This window comes from Artemia sp. Qi Xiang Cuo, chromosome 2 (genome assembly GCF_049724085.1).
Source record: "Artemia sp. Qi Xiang Cuo chromosome 2, ASM4972408v1, whole genome shotgun sequence".
Lineage (NCBI taxonomy): Eukaryota > Metazoa > Arthropoda > Branchiopoda > Anostraca > Artemiidae > Artemia > Artemia sp. Qi Xiang Cuo.
This window is the reverse complement of record NC_142795.1, coordinates 80,148,435-80,164,703: the sequence shown is the minus strand read 5'-3', so window position 1 is coordinate 80,164,703 and position 16,269 is coordinate 80,148,435. Positions and strand designations below refer to the sequence as shown.

At 37.1% G+C, this 16,269-nt stretch overlaps 1 protein-coding gene across 1 annotated transcript in view; it reads right to left on the bottom strand.

The window, feature by feature from the left end:
• LOC148955662 (deoxyribose-phosphate aldolase-like) overlaps nt 1–14,609 on the bottom strand; it is a 35,848-nt gene extending 21,239 nt beyond the window's left edge. Inside the window, exons 1-2 of the mRNA XM_089107875.1 lie at nt 14,229–14,609; nt 12,366–12,507 (exon numbers count right to left, since the gene is read on the bottom strand). Coding sequence (XP_088964001.1) covers nt 12,366–12,507; nt 14,229–14,609 — 523 coding nt within the window. The remainder of the gene's footprint in view (nt 1–12,365; nt 12,508–14,228) is intronic.
• Nucleotides 14,610–16,269: the final 1,660 nt, after the last annotated feature.

Genomic DNA, 16,269 nt, shown 5'->3' with positions numbered 1-16,269 from the left:
AATGAACTTTGAAAAATCAAGAAAATGTAACTGTGACAAGGTAAACCACAACCAAACACTACTGAAATATTCCAACTCTTGCATTTCAACGAAAGAAATTCAAAATGAACTTTGAAAAATCAAGAAAATGTAACTGTGACAAGGTAAACCACAAACACACACTTGTGAAATATTCAAACTAGAGCTCTTCAACAAAAGAAATTCAAAATGAGCTTTGAAAAATTCGGAAAATTTAACTGTGATAATTTGAACCCGGATAAAACACTACTGAAATATTCCAACTCATGCTGTACGTCAAAGAAAATTCGAAAGTTAATTTTAAAAATTAAGAAATTATAACTGTGACAATGTATACACCTTTCAACCACTACTGATATATTCAAACTCTTACATTTTCATGAAAAGAAATTCAAAATTAACTTTGAAAAGTCAAGAAAATTTAACTGTGACACGGGAAACCAGAACCAAACACTGCTGGAATATTCCAACTCATGCATTTCAACGAAAGAAATTCAAAATGAACTTTGAAAAATCAAGAAAATGTAACTGTGAAAAAGTTAACCATAACCAAGCAATACTTAAAGATTCCTCCACTTTCATTTCAACTACAAAAAGTTAAAATTAAATTTAAAATATCAAGAAAATGTAACATTGACAAGTTAAACTCTGACCAATCACTACGAATATATTAAAAATCTTTAATTAGATCGAAAGAAATTCAAAAATAGCTTTGAAATATCAAGGAAATGTAAGTGTGGCAATGTAAAACACAACACAACACTACTGAAATATTTCCACTCTCGCATTTCAACTAAATAAATTCAAAATGAACTATGAAAAATCAAGAAAATGTAACTGTGACAAGATAAACCACAAGCACACACTACTGAAATATTTCAACTCTTGTATTTCAACGAAAGAAATTCAAAATGAACTTTGAAAAATCAATAAAATGTACCTGTGATAAGGCATACCATATTCACACACGACTGAGATATTCAAACTCTTGTATTTCAAATAAAAAAATCCACAATGAACTTTGACATATCAAGAAAGTGTAGCTTTGATAAGGTAAACCACGACAAAACGCTACTGAAATATTCCAACTCTCGAATGTCAACGAAAGAAATTCAAAATGAAAATTGAAAAATCAAGAGAATGTAACTGTGACATTGTAAAGCACGACAAAACACTTCTGAAATAGTTCAACTCATGCATTTCAACGAGATAAATCCAAAATGAACTTTGAAAAATCAAGAGAATGTAACTTTGACAATGTAAACCACGATAAAACAGTACTGAAATATTCCAGCTCTTGCTTTTCAATGAAAGAAATACAAAATGAACTTCGAAAAATCAAGAAAATGTAAGTGTGACAAGGTAAACCAAAACAAAACACCACTGAAATATTCCAAATATTGTATTTAAATGAAAGAAATAAAAAATGAACTTTGAAAAATCAAGAAAATGTAAGTTTGACAAGGTAAACCAAAACAAAACACTACTTAAATATTCCAACTATTATATTTCAATGAAAGAAATTAAAAATGAACTTTGAAAAATCTATATAATGTAACTTTGACAAGGTAAACCACGACAAAACACTACTAAAATATCCCAACTCTTGCATTTCAATGAAAGAAATCCAAAATGAACTTTGGAAAATCAAGAAAATGTAACTGTGACGAGGTAAATCATAACCAAACACTAGTGAAATATTCCAACTCTTTCATTTCAAAAAAAGAACTTCAAAATGAACTTTGAAAAATCAATAGAATGTAACTGTGACATGGTAAACCACAACAAAACAATTCTGAAATATTCCAGCTCTTTCATTTAAACAAAGGATATTCAAAATGAGCTTTGATAAATCGATAAAATGCAACTGTGACAATGGAACCCACAACCAAACACTAATGAAATATTCCAAATCTTACATTTCAATAAAATAAATTCAAAAAGAACTTTGAAAAATGGGGGGGGGGGGCGGGGGGGAGGGGGTCGTTCTGTGTTTCAATGCACAAAAAAATATTAAAAAATGGGGGGAGGGAAGGGGAGGGGAGGGGGAGGGGAGGAGGGGAGGGGAGGAGGGGAGGGGGAGGAGTGGATGGGGAGGGGGAGATGGGGGGAGGAGATGGAGGGAGAGGGAGGGGGCCCTTTGGGGCCAAAGGGGTGGGGGCCCTTTGGGAGCCCGGTGGACCTTTGGGGACCGGGGACTTCCTTCGGGGTTTGGGTAGGGGGATCGGAACCCTTTGGGGTTGGGGTAGAGGACCTCACAACACTGTTCAAATTAAACCTGTGTATTATAACGACCACACTCAAGGCCTCTTCTAAAACATCTTTTAAATCATCTTTTAAAATGCCTCTAACTGTTTCGTCGAAATAATTACATAAAATGGCTAAAAGAGTTTCGCCCAAATAATCCCTAAACGTAATTTCAGCGTGTTCCTTTTTTGGCATCTCTGCGCTGGCACATTTCAAATTAATAAGAAACCTGATTCCCGCGCTAAAACAATTCATCGCTAAGATGTTTCTTGGAGAAGTGTTTCCATGGCGTTTGGTTATTAATATCCTTTGGAGTTCGACCAAAAGAGTTGTTTCCGAGGCAAAGACATTAATGACTTGGATCTATTCCTGGAGAAATGTTGACAGTACCTGTCAGACATTATTAAACTTTGCATGGAAACAATTTGATTAATGACTGACAGCACAGGTGTTCCAAATTCCCAATCGATTACGCAATCAATTTCTCAGAAATCCATCTCCCCTAGGGAGGCTATGCCCATTTTAGGACCATAAACCACGTGGTTCTCGGGGGAGTTTTTAAAAAAGTGGCCGGATCGGGATTCTAAGGGTTATTTTTCTCGTGGGTGTAGCAACCCCCCCCCCTCTACTAAAATGCAGGTTTTGATCTTGGCTCACCGTACATGAATAATTAAAACAAAATTTGCATATTAATTTTACTTTTATTTGGTTAAATGGCTTTCTCGAAACTTGTTTAATTTTATTTACGAACGTTTTTATTAGTAATAAATATACGTAACTTACGAATTAACTTACGTAACGAACTTCTATATTCGTATATTTTTAATACGTATATTAGGGTTCCCCCTAGTTAATACCTTGCTCTTTAAGTGAAAGTTCGAATTTTGTTCCAATTCTTTAAAAATGACCGCTTAATCACAAAGGCCGTTCATTAGAATAAATAGCACTTATGAAAGTACTAAAAAATTTTTGGCTTAAAGAGCGAGGTATTGACTAGGGGGTGAACCCAATCATATATGTATTATTTTCTGTTCGTTTAAAGTTTTGATGTTGCTGCTGTTGCAGTTGAAAAACTTGTTTTTTTGTATTTAATTTCTGATCTTTTTTTAAATAATACTGGGAAGTCCGGCGTCCCCTTCATAACAATTTCCCTTCCCCCATGAAAACTTTCTTCATGGAAAGATCCTCCTACATAACCCCCGTCCCACCCACCCCCCCACTACCAGGAAAAATCTCCCGTGAAAACGTCTGTATACTTCCCAATAACCAATACTATATGTTAACATTGGGTAAAGTTCATAACTTTCAGCCCTCCCTCCGGGAACTTTGGGGGATTAAGTCATCCTAAAAGACATACTTATAATATTTTCGAACATGCTGAACAAAATGGCTATCTCAAAATTTTGATCGGGTGACTTTGGAAAAAAAATGAGCGTGGGAGGGGGCCTAGTTGCCCTCCATTTTTTTTGGTCACTTAAAAAGGGCACTAGAACTTTTAATTTCCATTCCAATGAGGCCTCCCATGATATTCTAGGACCACTGGGTCGATACGATCACCCCTGGGAAAAAAAAAAAAATAAAACAAAAAAAAAACAAATAAACACGCACCCGTGATCTTTCTTCTGGCAAAAAATGCAAAATTCCACATTTTTGTAGATAGGAGCTTGAAACCTCTACAGTAGGGTTCTCTGATACGCGGAATATGATGGTGTGATTTTCATTAAGGTTCTATAACTTTTAGGGGGTCTTTCTCCCTTTTTTCGAAAATTTTTCGAAATTGATGGATAAGACTAAACTTGATGAAACTTATATATTTGAAATCAGCATTAAAATCTGATTCTTTTGGTGTATCTATTTGTATCAAAATACCGTTTTCTAGAGTTTTGGTTACCATTGAGCCGGGTCGCTCCTTACTTACAGTTCGTTACCACGAACTGTTTGAAAACCTAAAGCCTTCTGCGTCATTGGTGCTTCACTGAAAACGAATTACTCGTATATTACAATTTTATTCTTTTCCAGTTCTTACAGCATTGAAAATGAAAATAAAATTACAGTAAAAAAAAAAAAATCTTGAACTGATGGATCTTAAAACAATTAATATCATTATATATCTAATATTTAATTTGATTTTGTTTATACTTTCAAGACTGTTCAAGACTCATATAGTTTTGTCATTTTTTTTAACTCTGCCATTTTTTCTAACTAATCGTGTTGGTTTGTTATATTCTATGGCTTCTAGGCATTTCTATTTGAGCGGAAAACTGCACCTCAAACTTTGTGGAACATGTATTTTCTTGCATGAAACATTCAAAATATAATAAAATGTCAAGTTTCGGAGTGTTCTACCACTCGCAAGCAAGTGCCATTGGTATTTTTGAATCCGCATGGTCAATTTAGGGGGTGGAGGGTAGGCTAATTCTCGTATGTTGTATGTTGATTGTTATTTAATTTCTGTTTGTTTTAAGTTTCATTTATACTTTAATAGCAAAATATTTGTTTTCGTTTTAAGCTTGATTTTCATATTCAATCGAAGCATTACTCGCTTTAAGATCTAATTATTCATTTATATAATTACTTGTTGTATGTTTTTTGCTATGATTGTTTATTTCATTTCTGCTCGTTTTGGGTTTCATTTATTCTTTAATAGTAATTTCTGGTCGTTTTGGGTTTTAATTTTAACAGGTAATTTTATATGCTGAGCATAAGTTTAAAATTGCCATTACATTTCTTTGAAAAAATTATTTTTCGGAAAGTTTTTTTAATTAATATGTAAAAAATGGACAAAATTCGTAACTCGCAGCCCTTTCCCCGGGAACCGTGGAGGATTAAGTCATCCTCAAAGACATATTTATTAGATTTTCGACTATGCTGAACAAAATAGCTATCTCAAAATTTTGACTGGGTGACTTCGGAAAAAAATGAGCGTGGGAGGGGGCCAAGTTGCCCTCCAATTTTTTTGGTCACTTAAAAAGGGCACTAGAATTTTTAATTTCCGTTTGAATGAGCCCTATCACGATATTCTAGGACTACTGGATCAATACAATCACCCCCGGAAAAAAAAACACGCATTCGTGATCTTTCTTTTGGCAAAAAATACTAAGTTCCACATTTTTGCAGATAGGAGTTTGAAAGATCTACAGTAGGTTTTCTGTTAGGCTGAATCTGATGGTTTGATTTTCATTAAGATTCTATCACTTTTAGGAGGCGTTTCCCTCTTTTTTCGAAAATAAGGCAAATTTTTTCAGGCTCGTAACTTTTGATGAGTAAAATTAAACTTGATGAAACTTATATATTTGAAATCAGCATAAAAATCCGATTATTTTGATGTATCTACTGGTATCAAAATTCCATTTTTTAGAGTTTTGGTTACTAATGAGCCGGGTCAGTCTTGTTACCTCAAACTGTTTGATTATTTTTTTTTTTTTTTGTTACCAAGGCACTTCGTATGGAAAGAGTTGTGTTGATACTTCAGAGGGGACCGGACCATTTGATAAGAATTTAAAAGTTCTACAGCCCTTTCTGAAAGTCAAATGTGATTAGAGGGCAAGCAAGCCCCCTCCATCCTCTTATTCCCCCAAACACATCTGATAAGAAGAATCTTGAGATAGGCATTTTTTTTGGCATAGTTGATAGGTCCAATAACTATACCCCCGCCCCTTGGTCCCCCAAACACATATGATAAGAATTGTGAGATAGGTATTTTGTTTGACATAATTGAAAGGTCCAATAACTATGCCTCTTGGGATGACAGCCCCCACCCACGGCCCTTGGGAAAGGGCTGTAAGTTACGCAATTTGCCAATTATTTACATATTAAATAAAAAAAAAGAAGTTATTTTTTCCAATTGAAAATAAGGAGCAACATTAAAATTCAAAACGAACAGAAATTATTATGTATATGATGGGGTTCCCCTCCCTTAATACCTTGCTCTTCACGCTAAAATTTTTAGCACTTTTAAAAAAGCTTATTATTCTAATTAAACAGCCCTTGTGTTTCATGAGACATTATTAAAAAATTGGGATAAACAGTCAAACTTTTGTGAGAAGAGAGCAAGGTACTGAGGAGGCAGCAACCCCTTCATATACGGAATGATTTCTGGTCATTTTTAGCTTTAATGTTGCTCCTTACTTTCAGTTGAAAAAAAACGTGTTTTTTTTTAAATTAATTTCTGATCGTTTTTCACATAATGCCGGTAAATCTGGGTCACCCTCCACGAAAAATTCCTTCCCCTCACGGGAAACCCCTCCATGGAAAGCTCCTCCCTCGTAAAATACGCCCCCCCTCCGTATAATTCCCTCTGGATTATTATATGCTCACTACCCCCCCCCCCACTCCGTAAAATTTTTGCGGACGATTCAGCCTGAAAAATATTCTTTAGCATACTTTCATTTAAAAAGGACTTTAAATTCAAATCGTTTTCCCAATCACTCCGGAAAACCCCCCTTCCGTGGAATTTTTTTCTCAGAAGTCCAAACCCCCTGAAAATTTCCCCTGGGCGGTTCCCCCTGAACTTCTGCCCATATAAGAATGAGCTGGCAAAGAGAAAGCAAGACAAATAAGAATAATTTCGAATAGGAATTCTGTCAAATCCTCCCAGAGTAAAATTTCCCCCGGAAATTCCACCCTTGGAAAATTCTTCCCATGGAAACCCCCCCCAGCCACAAAATCCTCCGCCCCCCTCCCCGAAAATTGTGCGTACTTCCCAATAACAAATACTATATGCAAACAATGGGCAAATTTTATAACTTACAGCCCTTTCTCCATGGGCTATGGGGGTCATGTTACCCCTAAAGGTAAAGTTATTGGATCTTTCAACTTTGCTGAATAAAATGGCTACCTCAAAATTTTGATGAGACCACTTTGGGGAAAAAAGAAGCATGGGAGGGGGGCTTGTTACCCTCCAATCTTTTTGCTCACTTAAAAAGGGCACTATAACTTTTAATTTACATTCGAATGCACCCTCGACCGATCTTCTAGAGCCATCAATTTTATACAATTACCCCTGGAAAAAAAATAAATCTGTGATCTTTCTTCTGGCAAAAAACGCAAAATTCCACATTTTTGTATATAGGAGCATGAAAGTTCTGCCATAGGGTTCTCTGATATGGTCAATCTGATGGTGTGATTTTCATTAGGATTCCTTGACTTTTAGGGGTGTTTCCTACCCCTTTCAAAATCAGGCAAATTTTCTCCGGCTTGTAGCTTTTGATGGGTAGCACAAAACTTGATAAATCTTATGTATTTGGAATCAGCATAATAAAAGGATTCTTTTGATTTATCTATTGGTATAAAGTTTTTTTTTAGAATTTCGGTCACTATTGAGTCGAGTTGCTCCTTACTTACAGTTACACCACAAACTGTTTGATAATATTTGTTATTGAGAAAGGGGGGCATGTTTGACCCTTGTTGTCCAAAAAGGTAAAGGGTATCAGAAGAAACTTTCCGGGAATATTGAACTAAATGAAATACACTATGTGCATGCAGGTTGTCCAAAGGCCATATCTTGGCCATAAAGGCTGGAATGGCTTAGGGTGTTAAGTTGGAACTTTCAGGGAATGATGAGGTGGATGGTCAATTGACCCAAAGACAATATTTGCATGCTGCTGCTATTTTCATTACCAGCACTGCTGCAATTACTACTTCTACTGCAACTACTGCTAAGGATACTAAGATGCAGATTTCTGGAAATGTTGAACGGGAAGTTGAACTTAATTAAAACAAACTAAATTACATAAAAAGAAGAATTTTTTCCAATTGAAAGTAAGGAGCAACGCAGATTTACCGGCATTATTTGAAAAACGATCAGAAATTAAATAAAAAAACAAGTTTTTTTCAACTGAAAGTAAGGAGCAACATTTAAGCTAAAAATTACCAGAAATTATTCCGTATATGAAGGGGTTGCTGCCTCCTCAGTACCTTGCTCTTTTCTCGCAAAAGTTTGACTGTTTATTCCAATTTTTTTTTTAGAATGTCTCCTGAAACACAAGGGCTGTTTAATTAGAATAGTAAGCTTTTTCAAAAGTGCTAAAAAATTTAGCGTGAAGAGCAAGGTATTAAGGGAGGGGGAACCCCATCATATACAGAATAATTTCTGTTCGTTTTGAAGTTGAACTTAATTAAAACAAACTATGTGCGTACGTATCAGCAACACCTTAGGAATGGATTAGAGCATTATGTTAAAGCTTTCATTTTGAGTTATGCATGTATTTTTCTTCAGCTTAGACAGGCTTTTTTTTCAAGCGGATTGAAAATAACTTGAGATATTGAGGATTTTTAGTTATTGGGGTTTGGATTATCAAGAGTTGACTGAATTTGTTTATTTATTTTCTCCAGGGGCACTTCATATGGAAGAGGTGGTTGTATAAACTTTAAAAGGGTCTTAATCAATTACAAATTAAAAGTTACAGTGCCCTTTTTAAAGTCAAAAGTGACTGGAGGGCAATCAAAATTTTGAGAAAGCCATTTTGTTCAAAATAATCCAAAGACCAAATAACCTTGCTTCCAAGATTGACACACTGCTTCCAACCCTTGGGGCAAGGGCTGTAAGTTATGGAAGTTGCCCATTGTTGAGATATAAGGTTTTTATGGAAAGGGTGGTCATATAAACTTTGGAAGGGGCTCACATAATTAGAAATTGAAAGTTCCAATGCCCTTTTTAAGATTCAAAAGTGATTGGAGAGCAACCCCCTCCCCCTTGCCCTTTTCCCCCAAATGCATCCAAACAAAATGTTGAGATAGCCATTTTATTTAAAATAGTCCAAAGGCCAAATAGCTATGTTTCCAGGGTTGACTACCCTCCCCCCACCTGCAACCCCTGGTGCACGGGCTGTAAGTTACACAAGTTGCTCATTGTTAACATACCGAATAAGGTTTTTTATCAAGACAAGAGGGCCTGTTTGATCCTGGATCTCTAAAAAAAGAGCATTAAGGCAAAAATTGAAGGAAATGTTGAGAGGGATGCCAAACAAAATCAAAACCTACTTTGTCCTTACAGGTTGTGAAAAAGGAATATCATCAATATCTAAGCAACAGCTGACGGTATTAGGTTGAAACTTTCAATGCATGCTGAGGGAGTTGAAGAGAGATTGGAGGGCAACCATCCCCCCTACTTGCCCCTCTCCTTGGCAATGGTCAAAACTTTGTAATTGTCACTTTGTTCAAATTATTCAAAGTCTAACGGTTATGCCTCCAGGGATGCCCCGCCAACCCCCCCCCCCCAGGGAAGGATTTACAGCTTTGGTGCTCTTAGCCCCAAACGTTTGCTGCTCTATTTTTAAAAAATTTTACGAAAATCCCTGAAAATTTGGGGATAGTAGAAGCACTGAACATTTTACAACTGATAAGCCAAGGGTAATGAAAGAAAAAGATGATACTGAACTCTCAGCTGCAATTTTTGGGAGACATCTGACAGTGTATAAGTGGCCAAGGAATTTTTGTGTTGTTTTAGAATTGCTTTTCTGTGAATAAGCAGCAAATAGGTGGAGTGAACTTGTACTTCGACACTAAATTAGGCAGCTATGGATCTGGGTAAAAGCTTTTGCAAAAGTTCGAGAATATGTTGTACTGATCTGGTTGCAATTTTGAGAAGGATTTCAAATTGTAGACTGGATTGTGACAATTTTTCCTATTTTATCATCATGATATTGGGCGGCAGGGTTGTAAACGCCAGCCACCAGACTGATCATGACACCTCTAGACTGATTATATTTCAAATAGTGAGTGGTACAAAAATGTGATTCTATACCAGTACAGAAAAACTAAGAGTTTTACAATAGAAAAAAGAATAGTTACTATTTTACTAATATTTTTACTAATTACTATTAATTCTACTATTCAATTTAAGCCATTTATTCGTAATTTATTTAGAATTATTTGTTGATTAGTTATTAATTATTTGTTGATTTATTAAAAGATCAATATTTTTAATTCACAAATTCTGGCATCTTGACTAAATTCCCATTCAGGTTTAAGCTAAAAGTTAAGTTTCATTGTTATGAAAGAAAAGCAAGCAAATTCCTAATAGCATAAGACCTTATAGATACAACCAATGGAATAGACACAGGATGGTCATTATAGACTTAAGCAAGATTAGAATCTTACCCCTTAACTAGGATTATATTTAAAAAATCAAGGAAAAGAATAAAAAAATTAGACTTACATTTTTAGCTTGACAAAATATGAGCAAAAACCAAGACCAAACTGACTTCTGGTAGGGCATGATGCTGTATATATATAAAAACTTTCTAATGTTTATCAATTCCAAAATGCAGTAAGCTTTATCAAGCTTGTTGCACTACGGCTAGGGCACAAGAATGTTCTTGAGAGTATTTACTCTACACCCTAAATCAGGTTCTGGTTTTGGTCTCCTTTAGATAGATAAATAATGACCTATATTGAGTTAATCTGAGATCTAAGAATTGAATTAAATTCTGAATTGATTTTAAACAAGTTTCATAGCAGTTCTTATAGACAAAACAAAAATAAGAAATTATTTTTCTTTGATAAGGTTTTACACTTCTATTTTCTTCCTACTCTGGTCTAAATTCCCGGGGGGGGGGCATGATCCCCCTGCCCCCCCCCTGCGGGTGCCCATGCTACTGACTAGCAGAAACTACAAGCCCACTGTCACAAAAGAGAGCTGTTTAAGGTAGTGAATTATCTGAAAAGTAATCATAAAAAGAAACAAACCATGATTGAAAAAAAATCTAAGCAGGAATCAAATGCATGATAATCTTATTTGAAGTCCAACACTGCACTAACAGAGCAATGTCTCTAATAATCTAATTTAGTATATTGGTGTTTGTTGGACTTTAATTGGTAAAATTCTACTTTAGCTACTTTTGGCTATCTTGGAAAAGGGTGAGGTTAGGAAAATGAAACTTTCAGGAATAGGTCTATAGGCTACAGTATGTCCTGGGAAGGTATTCTGAAGTACCTACCTCCACTCCTTCTCCCTCTAGAGGGTCCTGAAATTTGCCTACATGACAGGTCTATACCTATTGAAATTTGAAAAAACAACATTTTACCTTAATTTTCAGTTATCAGTTTCTTTTTCTCTGGCTTTAGTTCTGAAAATGTAATTCCTGTTATTTGAGTAGAATTTTAAGCCATATCAATGTTTTTTTTCAAAATTTAGGAACTGTAGCTATTTACATATCTTTAAAACCTTATAAATTGGGATGGAACAAAGTTGTGAAGCTGAAAACAATTTTATTGCACTTCATTTAAGCAGAAGATCTATTTTTTAAGGTTTCAATTTTATAACACACAGATTTTAAAGATCATCAAAGGTCAGTGCCCTCTAGAGGGAGAAGGAGTGGAGGTAGGCACTTCAAAATACTCTCCCAGGACATACTGTAGCCTGTAGACTAGTTTTGGGCAATATTTTGATTAATCAATATATTGATATTTTTACTTTTGATATTCGATATTGATATTTTGGATCAGTTTTTGCTATCTCAAGGATTTGCCAAAGTTCAGCAATGCAAATAGTAAATAAAAGTTATTTTGTATAACTTTTTTTTTCAAAATTCAAATAATATAAAATCAAACAATAAAAATAAACTTTGATTACATACATGAACATAATAAAAACCCAGATTTAGAATTATTTGGGCTCAGGAAAAGAGAAAAATAAACTACTGGCTATTCAAAAACAGGAGCATATCAATGTTTTCCCAGAGAGTCTTTTCTGCTGTTCAGTGATTGTTAGACCAGTCTTGGAAAACACTCTTTCAGAAGGGACACTGGTAGCAAACACAGACACAAATTTCATTGCAATTTTGTACAGGTGTTTTTGGGATCCCATAGCACAAACCTTCCACCACTTGAGTGGACAAGTTTCTCTTGAAACTATTGGCTCCTTATTGGAAGTTTGCAGAGATATGACATATTCGGCTGCTGTTGAAGCATGTCCTGCATTGACTATAAGGACTTCATCATGTGAACCCCACAAACTGGCTTGATTCTGATATGACTGAATCACAAGGATTGCAATGGTACTTGCATCTTCTGATCAAGATTCAGCAGCCAGCAAGGCCAAATCTATCTTGTTTGCAATTTTGCTCTCAACTTGCAGAAGATTGTCAGGGGAAATATACATTTTCTTAAAAAATGTGGGTCAAGATTTGTGGCAATTGTGACAGGTGTGAATTGGCCAAGGCTTATAAACCTGCAACTCATTTTATTCAGCAAAGCCTTTTTAAGCTCATTAGCCACATCTGAGAATCCACCAAAACCTACCTGAACAAGGGGGCATCTCAAAATCTTAGATAAAGGCAGGACTTTTGAGATGGGGATTAGATTTTAGAAGAAAGCTCAATAGTTGCCTCTTCAAAGGGTGTAAGCACTGAAATCATGTTTAAATTAATGCCCCACTCACTATCAGTGAGTATGAGGTTCACTTTACCAAGAAGCAGAAGCAAGCTTGTTATCAACTCTTTCAAATCTTGTAGACTACACAACATAGTGAGGAGCAAATTCCATCTAATGGTCACATCAGGTTTAATTTTTTGGTGCAAACATTGTCAATAGAGATTTGAACCTGGTGCAACTTGTTGGTAGCTATAATGGTACTGGTGCATTATGTGAGCACTGCAAAAGAAGTCAAGTTTGGTTAATACTAATGAAATAAAATAGGATGAATATATAATAGTTTCAGAACAAATTTGGGCTACATATTTGCACATTAGGGGGGTGGGGGGTAAAGCAAAGCATGTATTAAATACATAACCTAACCTAGGTACCTTTTCCCCCTAAACTCCAAAAAAGTCTTACCTTAAATTACCTTAAATCACAGCTTGGAGTGAAATAAGGACTTTCGATCCTGTTGAATCACTCCTTATGATGACTGTTGTAGTTGGTTAAGTTCTGGTGGAAGATTCTGGTGCTTCCCAGTCAAACTTCCATGGTGTATCTTTCCACTCAGCATCCAGATGGCGTTTGAAAGCATCTGCTGATTCAGCAGCCACAGTGTCCTCCTTGAGGTCATTCCAGAGGTTCTCAATCCAATTTAATCAGAAATTAAATCTTGCTCCAGCTCTAGGGTGATGTTTGCAGATTCGTCAAGGGTGTCCTTATGTGTTTTTGGACGTGTTGATCTCCAGGTTCTCATTTTCGCAATTGGTTGAGAGGAGTTTGTGTACCTGGATCATGTCTCCACGTGTCCGTCTGTATACTAAGGAGGGGAGGTTGAGTTCCTTCAGCCGTTCACTGTATGTCTTGTTTTCCATGCCGACAATCATCTTAGTGGCCCTTCGTTGGATTTGCTCAAGAACTGCCTTGTCCTTTTTGTATTGAGGGGTGGTCAGTATCGTCCCCACCTCCAGTCTAGGTCTTACGAATCCTTTTTAGAGTTTGATAATTACGTGTTTACTCCTACTGGTGATGCTGTGTTTGATGATGCCTAGGGCTCTACTAGCATTGGCTGAGATTTTTTGTGAGTGGGAGCTGAATTTCAACTGGGAGTCAACAATGACGCCAAGGTCACTCTCCTCCTGGAAAGGCTCAATTGTGTGGTGACTTCCAGAATTTTGGGTCATGAGGTACTGATGTTTGGGGTTTTTGTGTCCGAAGTGTATGACCTTGCATTTTTCTGCGTTGAATTCCAGCAGCCATCTTTTGACCCAGGAGCAAATGTGGTTGAGATCAGTTTGGAGGGATTGGATGGAGGAAGAGGTGTTGGCAGGACCTATGAGTTTCGAATCATCCACATATAGGGTGGTTTTGTTGCTGGTGATGAGGGGTAGCTCATTTATGTAGATGTTAAACAGGGTGGGGCCCAGGACGCTGCCCTGGGGAACCCCACTAGTGACTTTGATTTCGCCAGAAAGGACATGGCTATTTGGTCCAGTTATCACTTTCACTTGCTGTGTTCTGTCCCTCAGAAAGTCCTCTGTCCAACTGACCACTTGTGGACTAACAGATAGAGTAAGTAGCCTGTGAATGAGGTATCAGTGACAAACCTTGTCAAATGCTTTGGCTAGGTCTAACAATATTATATCCACAGGTAATCCTCTCTCTAGTAGGTCAGTTACAAGACTATATGACTCAAGAAGATTTGTGTCCACCGATCTCTTTGAGCGAAAACCATGCTGACTACTGCTGATAAGTGAGTTGGCCTCAAGATGGTTAATGATACGCTTGTTTATGATTTTCTCCATGACCTTGCATGCCACACATGTAAGGCTGATAGGTCTGTAGTTTGCTGCAGAAGTTTTGCTACCCTTCTTGTGAATTGGGATGACTATTCCCTTCTTCCAGTCCCCAGGAAGCTTTCCTTGTGCAAGCGACAGATTGAATAGTTTTACCAGTGGGGCTGATATTGCAGGGCTTAATTCCTTCATCAGTCATGGGCTGAGACCATCATTTCCCGTCGATTTATTGGGATCGAGGTCCTTAAACTGTTTGGTTACTTCTTCGATTGTGACTGGTGAGTGTACCATCGGGACGAGAGTGAGAGCCTGTTCTGCTGGTGGGGGGGTTGAGTGGGGGTCATACATGGAGAACACTGAGGCAAACTGCTGATTAAGAAGGTTTGCTTTTTCAGAGGGACAAGAGGATAAAGAGTTGTTGCTTACCAGGTCTGGTACAGTGTGTCTGCCTGGCTTCTTATGGGAGATGTATTTCCAGAATAATTTTGGGTTTTCCTTGACGTTTTTGGCCAGTCGTTCTTCGTAGTTTGAGGTCAGTTTTCTAGTTTCTTTTCTGAGGAGGTTCCTTGCAGTTTTTTACTGCTCGTACAAAGCTGTATTCTTTTGTTTCAAGTACTTCTCCCAAAGTTTTTTCTTCCTGTTGCGTAGTTTCTTGATTTTTGGGGTGAGGAAAGGTAGAGTTTTGGGTTTCTTTTTCCATGTTATGCTGGTGTGTTTGGCTCTCTAGTAAGGTCTTTTTTAGAGTTAGCCATGAGGCTTCGACATCTTCTGATATAAGCGTTTCCAGGTTAGCATCCAACATCTCTTTCACCATTATCTTGTAATTTGTAAAGGATTGCTTGGTATATTTTGATGGTTTGGAGTTGAGTTGAATAGATGAGAGAACTGGCTTGTGGTCACTTGAGCCAATTGGACTGAGAGTGTGTGTGTTGATCACCTTTTCTGGGTCATTCGTTATGACTAGGTCCAGTATGGAGGGATTTTGTCCTGGGCGCATTCTTGTGGGCATAGTTACTGTTTCGTACAGAAAGTTATCGGAGAGGGCTTGTACTAATGGGTTTTAGTTCAAGGCTTGACTTGGTCATACCTCGGCCATCTATCCAAGATACGTTTGGGAGGTTGAAGTCCCCTGTCATGAACAGAGTTGCCTTTGGGTAATTGCATAGTATGAATTGCATCATTTCGGCAATTGCTCTTTCAGAGGACAGCTGGCAAGGGCTGCTGGGGCTCCTGTAAATTGAGCTTAGGACAAACATTTCATTAGGTAGGGACAGGGAGACCCATGTAGCTTCAACCCAAGGTAAGTAATAATTTGGGACAGAAATTTCTTTTACCTGGAATTCCTTGGAAGCTAGAAGAGCCACTCCTCTTCTGCAGTTTGGATCAGACAGATTGCTGAAGATGTTGTATCCAGAGGGGCAGATTGAGTCTTCTGTCAGTTGAAATCTTGAGTTCTTGGGGCGAATTTCTGTCAGAGTTGCAATGTCTATCTGACTTAGTTGGAGCACTGTTGCCAGTTCCGGCATCTTGTTGGTAATAACATCAACATTTGCAGTCATAATGTTCACAAGTTTTTGGGTGTGTCTGGGCGAGTTTTTATTCTGCTCACTAATATTCTTGCTTTTGGTTGAAGTGGGTGAATTGCAGCTTAGGTACACAGAGCTGCTAATGAGGGACGAGGCAGAATGGCATGGGGACGTAATTGTTAATTCACTGTTTATACATTTACACAAACTTGCATTTAAAACGTTATTATCACTCACACATGAACTATTTACAAGGGGGATAAGACGGTTGGAGGTAGCGGTTATTCTTGCATACTCGAGCATCTCTCCATCGGGATTGCTCGAGT